The sequence below is a fragment of the Egretta garzetta genome, unplaced genomic scaffold (assembly GCF_000687185.1).
Source record: "Egretta garzetta isolate BGI_Z169 unplaced genomic scaffold, ASM68718v1 scaffold594, whole genome shotgun sequence".
Lineage (NCBI taxonomy): Eukaryota > Metazoa > Chordata > Aves > Pelecaniformes > Ardeidae > Egretta > Egretta garzetta.
The window spans coordinates 910,830-917,020 of NW_009259578.1; the positions used below are offsets into that span (position 1 = coordinate 910,830).

At 41.6% G+C, this 6,191-nt stretch overlaps 1 protein-coding gene and 1 long non-coding RNA gene across 2 annotated transcripts; both read right to left on the minus strand.

Annotated features, from left to right (window-relative positions):
• Window positions 1-1,098: 1,098 nt before the first annotated feature.
• On the minus strand, window positions 1,099-6,171 carry LOC104125266 (dnaJ homolog subfamily C member 3-like). The gene is made up of 3 exons (XM_009637706.2): window positions 4,492-6,171; window positions 3,516-3,664; window positions 1,099-2,112 (listed from the first exon to the last, which is right to left on the minus strand). The coding sequence occupies exons 1-3, from the start codon at window positions 4,725-4,727 to the stop codon at window positions 1,955-1,957; spliced, it is 543 nt and encodes a 180-aa protein (XP_009636001.2). The 5' UTR covers window positions 4,728-6,171; the 3' UTR covers window positions 1,099-1,954.
• LOC118452177 lies at window positions 2,550-3,508 on the minus strand. Its single transcript, XR_004841855.1, has 2 exons — window positions 2,843-3,508; window positions 2,550-2,653 (listed from the first exon to the last, which is right to left on the minus strand). It is a non-coding gene; the product is annotated as an uncharacterized LOC118452177 (long non-coding RNA).
• Window positions 6,172-6,191: the final 20 nt, after the last annotated feature.

Here is a 6,191-nt window from a genome sequence, read left to right on the forward strand (position 1 = left end):
CCAGCCAAGAGCGACGCTGTACATTGCAGCTACCTACCGAGCCTCTCCTTACTGCGAGCAACAAAAGCACGAGCCCAGAGAGCCGCCTGCATCGGCCGGTGCCGCGGGGTAAGTTCCTATGCCCGAGCCCTAGAGGTCCTACGAGAACCACGCTAGCCTAGAACGGCGCAAACAGCGCCCCGAGCGTCTTCGACGGAGTTTAAACAAAAAGCTTTCAGGCAGGTCAAAAGCAGAAGGCAAGCTTCTAGAAAGTCATTCATTCGACTTGGAAAATACCCGACAGTGGTGTCCAATAGGCTGCTGGGTGTTTCTCCATCATCAACTGTTAGAAATCACCACGTAGGCTCTTCAGTTTGAAGATAAATTTCTGCTGAACAAACACTGACCTTTTAAATTGCTGTTGAAAAAAAGATTTTAGGAAGCCACGTGGCCTGACAACTATGTCTGTAAAGTACCGGAGGCAGGAGACAAGTGTTAGGCTTCACTAGCAACTGCGATTACAGTAATAAAAACTCCACTTGCAGACTGAAGGCCTTATTTGCTCATTTCATTTGTTTTACTGAGGCTGCTTATGCTTTCAAATGCCGTGAGTTGAAGTGAAAGAAGATCCCTATCAACTGATTATTGTTTTCCAGTTAAAATCCAATCAAGAAAACACTGATGAACTGTAATTCTTGCATTCTAAGAAAATTGCTGCTGATGAAACTCATCAGTAATTACGATGTATTTGGCTACAGAACGAGAAGGCTGTTCAGCCATAGCAGCTCCACTCCTGGTAATACCTCACATCGCATTCGCGCAGTTCGATCGATAACGCCAAACCAATTTTAGCTACGTGCATATAGAAAAAAAGAACAGCCCAGGCTTGTGGCTAACGGAAAGTTACGTCCCTCTGTTTGCACACCGGCAGTTGTCTTTGCAGAACTGCGGCTGCTACGCAAAACGCAAAGTCACTTCAAACAATTTCTCATAGTATTAACTCACTGTTGCATCACCCTGCAGAAATGAAGTTGCATTACGGGGGCAGGCTGGAGTTAATACCGTGTTCCTAGGGGCCACAGTACACTCGCCTCACAACCTCCATCGGTTCTGAGTTTATGTACAGAGGAGTAACTAATTGCTGCATAGTGGGGGAAATGTCACATCCAATTTTTTTGCTCCCGTCTCAAGCAGGTATTTTGTTAAAGTGCAAACTCCTCCGAAACGATACCTAAACACCCCAGATCACGCTCAGAAAGAGTCTTTCGAAAAACACCGGGGATATTTTTTTTTTTTTTTTACTTCCATATTTGACAATTACTGCCAAGGAAATCTTCCCAATTCATTTCAGGTTAACGAATAAAGCAAGTAGGCATTTTCAAATACTATTACTTACAGGCCACCTTCTTCTGGAGCGACAGTTCGGACTCATTGGGTACGCAGCCTCCTCACCCTGCCTGTGGCACTGCCGCCGGCAATACAGAGGTGGTCACTAGGGTTTCCTTTGAAGAATACTGAGAGTTGGATCATTCTGCTGAGCACAACGACTAGCAATTTGTTAACGTAGCGACTACTGTAACTACCCTTCCCACGTTTATTAGGCCCTGATTCAGAAAGATATTTACATGCATTTTTACCTTTAAGCATATACTTGAGTCCTAAGTTTAAGTGTTGTCCTAAGTAGCCTCTTACTGTTTTTTCTTTTTCCATCCATAGGAACAAACATGTCCTGCATAGCCACAACAAATACAAAGGCAGTAACAAACCCCCCCAAACCAGTATGAGCTTGTCAAGTTCACCACAAAGCAAACTCTCTGCATACTAAAAAGAAAGAAGGAGCTTTCTTCTAGTGCAGTAAGACTCTGGGTTAAGGACAACATTAGAAATTAAGATTTTGGGTCTTGAACTGAGAGACTTTTTATTTGTCAACAAATTAAGTAAAAAACAGCAGCAGCCACCAGAAACAGTCTTGGCTCTAACTGAAGTGAAATTTGAATGTAAATGGTCCTCCTCCAGAACCAAAGGGGTTGAATCCTTGCCACGTGTTCCAGTTCCTGTGGAAAGGGTTGCCCCCACCCTGCTGGCTCTCCGCATCCAGTGGGTCCTCTCCCGCATCAAACTTCCGCCTCATTTCTGAAGGAAACAAAACCAAGGTGCGATCATGGCACAGTAGTCAGGGCAGTAACACCAAGCATCTTTGACGACCAATAACCAATTCAGACACACACACACACAGAGACACACACACACACCTTCCCCCAGGCCAGAGAGCTGCATTTATCACTTGTATTGGCAGTCTGTAGAATCGAATTACTCCGAGTTTTTCAAAGCTGTCCAGGAGACTGGCACAGAAGAGACTAACACCATGAAAGCACTGTACAAAAAACTTCAAACCAGTCTTTTAGTTTAAAACAAGGCAAGACAGTACCGGGCTGTCCAATGGGACAGGTATGAATTTCAGTTTAAAGACAAGAACTTAACAGATGGTTCTAGTTGAGGGTTTTCTTGCTTTGTAGAGTTGGTTTGTTGGGTTTTGGGGTTTTGTTGTTCCATGTTGGTTTGTTTCCTTATTTTTTTTAAAGGCGGCAAGATAAACACACCAACCTGGTTTTTATTACGTTCTTGAGACTGAGTGGTCCAGCCCCTTCTATTCATCCCTTGAGACAGACATCACCTCTGGTTGAGGGTTTTCTTGCTTTGTAGGGTTGGTTTGTTGGGTTTTGGAGTTTTGTTGTTCCATGTTGGTTTGCTTCCTTATTTTTTTTTTAAAGGCAGCAAGATAAACACACCAACCTGGTTTTTATTATGTTCTTGAGACTAAGTGGTCCGGCCCCTTCTATTCATCCCTTGAGACAGACATCACATCTCCTAGTCACCGCACCACAGGGTCTCCCAGGAGAGTGGCCGCATTCTTCACTTTTTTCCCCCTCGCCCAGAGCTGACCAGCAGCCAGCCAGACCTGACAGGGCTTCTTGCTCCTAGGGACCAGGCCGGCCCCAGGAGCCTGGCCACAGACCAGCAGCGAGGGCATCCTCTCCCTCAGGCTGACAGAGAACTCAGTCCCTTGCCCTCAGGGAAATACTCTGTTTGCACAATGCATCTACAGGCTTTCATAGACACAACAAAGGCCAATTTTGAGGGCTTCTTTGGAGTACTTCAGGTGCTGTTAATCTAAATGTAGTTTGCAATAGAACTTTAGGCAGAAGGAGACACACACATCCTTAAAGGTAGCATCTCCAGAGATGCTCTGCAGAAACCTCTGCAAGACTGTATCCTAAAAAGAGACCTTTGAAATAATCATTTTTGACTTAAACAAAAGCCACCGAAACACAATACATGCCAAGTTTACATCAGACTTCATGCAACAGATGGGATGCAAGTATTAGTGCACCGCGTTCTCAAGATGGGTAAGGGGAGAAAGAGAAAAAGGGAGGCTGCAATGCTTGTGATGGCTTATACTCGCTGCATTTTTACATTACTGTAAAAAAGTAATTAAAAAAAAAAAAATGAAGTCGCTGCATAAGAACAATCATTACCTGGATCAGTGAGGACTTCTTTAGCAGCTGCTATATCAATGAATTTTTTCTCCGCTTTCTTCTTTTCTTCCTCACTCTGGAAGTTATCAGGGTGCCACTGGGATGCCAGCTTTCTGTAAGCTTTTATGATTTCTTGCTTTCGGGCATTTCTGGATGGATAAAATTATAGGTAACTTACAATTTTCTCATTGTCCACATGCCACGCTAGTGAATCTACAGGTTTATTTTAAACACTGAGGCAGTAATGAAAGGCATCAGGAAAATGATGTTAACCTTCTGCAGGTGGCACTGAAGATTCTTTACACAAAAACCAGAGGAAGCAGGCTGCAACTTTAAACAACGATTACTCATTCTTTCCTTCACCACCCATTTACTTTCTTTGGAAAGATGCTACTGCCAGCGACTATGCAGAATACAGTTCCCAGTCTGAAGAATTCACAATCAGATGAGTAACAAAAAGCACAAAGAGTAGAGATTTAGTTCACGACTGGAAGGATGACCAATACTAAGTTGAGAATTGGACATCTGTTTGGTCCTTATTAGAAAGGGAAGTCGTGAGTTTCTCAAGGTTAGCAGCAGAAGTATTTTAGGTACCTTTCAGTTAGTCCCTTCAAACTCTTCCAATCTGTCACACTATCTGCCACGGTTTTGGTTTTGTTGCTTTCAGTAATTCGTTCCAGTCTTCATTTCTTCCCCAATTCATTCACCTGACTCTTGATCATCTATACTAAGAATTTCCTGCCAATGGATTTATTTCCTTCCTTCCTAATGTTGTCTTTTCATCCTTTCTAAAAGAATTGTAAACAAATGATACTTAAAAGCTGCACACTGCTGAACTAGTACAGTAGGAAAGTGAAGGTAGCAAGATACAGGAATAAAACCCAACACTCAGCAGAACAAATCCAAGTGATCAGCCCCTGACGTACTGGTTTAATAACCAACTTTCACATCATCGTCTTGGATATTAGTATCTCACCTTTTTACTCCCAAGATTTTATAGTAATCCCTCTTCTGTGATTGCTTCAGCATCCTCTGGGCACGTTCTAGCCCCTCACGAATCTGCTGGTCATTTTCACTATTGGCTTGAGCAGTCTCATAGTCTTTAATAGCTTTTATAAAAAAAGTGAATGAAAAAAAGATTACGCAACTCTTCACAAACTTCAATTTAAAGAACACAACCACTCCCCAAAACTGAAGTTTTGCTATTACCATGTATAAACAGCAAAACTTATTTCAACTTGCCATCTTTTTTTTTTTTTAAATTAGAAAACCTTGGCGTAGAAAAGATTCATTTTCACATATAAATTGGGCAATCTTCTTTCTTTAGGTTCATCACATTTTTTGGAAAGGAAGAAGGGAGGTTACTAGCAGCAGGTCAGAACACTCTCTAGATACTACAACAGTCACACGGATGAACGTAACGAGCACATAGGACTGGGACGAAACAGAAATCAAGAAGCAAGTTTCAGTGGCTCCTATTTGAAGAGCCCACTGCACAATGTTAGTCCCATACATTGCTGTTCAACTGAAGGATGCATTATACAGAGCCTTTAAATTAATATCCCTTCTCCCACAGCCTGCACTCAATCAACACGATAGAAAGCCTCTTCCTCTTTAATGACAATAAAGATGGATTTCAGATTACCGGTAAGTTCATACTGTTAGTGAAAGACAAATATTTGCTTTTTACTCCTCCACGTAATATGCAGACAGTTATACTTTAAGTGCTTTTTTCCAAAGGCATGCTCTTGCTTTTATTTCGAGTTGCATTTCTCAGGAATGAAAGCAAGAGAAGTGCTGTAATGGATTCATGAATTTTTAAGAAATTCCAGGTCTACACTTTTTATTTTTTTTTTTGAAGTAAACTATATTATTATTGTAAAGTGGTAACTGAATGCTTAAGACACCAAGTTTAAATATTCTTTGATATCAAGATTTATCAAGGGAAGCAACTGCTGAAGTCTTTAATGAGACTGTTCTTTCACTTCTTCTTTCACTGTTATAATCCTCAAAGTCTCATTTGCAGATCCAAGTCTCCTAGGTTTCTCAAGTTCGACAAAGTACTTGCATCAGATTATTTCCAAGCAGATGCTATTTCTCAGCAGGTGTTACATTTGTTTTTCACTGTTTCTGAGCAAGACAGCAGGAAGTGCTAATGAATTTGTATTACCCAGACATCCGATACCACTGCAATCTTGTTTTAGTTATTGAAAAAAATTTCCAAAAAGCATTTCCAGCGCCCCAACAATTTCATATGCTATTACAAACAAAACAAAATTTCTATTCATTTTCACGTCAGTGGACACTGCTGCTCGAACAAAACATTTTGGCTTCTGCTAATATTTTCAATAATTTGTCCAGTCGTTAAAAGAACCAACAAACAGGAGCATGCACAAATGTGTGAGTCCAATGTACGCTGTCAAAACGGATAAAAATAATGAAAATGCAGGGATTTCATTACGCTGCTTTACCGCTCTGATAATTTTAAGTGCCAGCGTACTTAACCTGCTTCACGTAACCATGGGAAGTCCCATCACAACGTCCTGCCAAATGCAGATCAGATTGCTCAACTTCACTGAGCACCACATCATCTACAGCACACACTACTGCTGAAAACCAAGCTGCTCAGGGGTCAAGTACTTGCAACGACAGTACCAGATTTCTCTTTTTTTTTTT

Excerpts from the sequence above, each read along its gene's own strand:
- LOC104125266 (XM_009637706.2), bottom strand. The coding sequence starts at position 4,727 with ATGGTAATAGCAAAACTTCAGTTTTGGGGAGTGGTTGTGTTCTTTAAA. Across the intron at positions 3,665-4,491 it reads AAAATCTTGGGAGTAAAAAG|AAATGCCCGAAAGCAAGAAA; the intron begins GTGAGATACTAA and ends TTATCCATCCAG. Across the intron at positions 2,113-3,515 it reads AGAAGTCCTCACTGATCCAG|AAATGAGGCGGAAGTTTGAT; the intron begins GTAATGATTGTT and ends TGTTTCCTTCAG.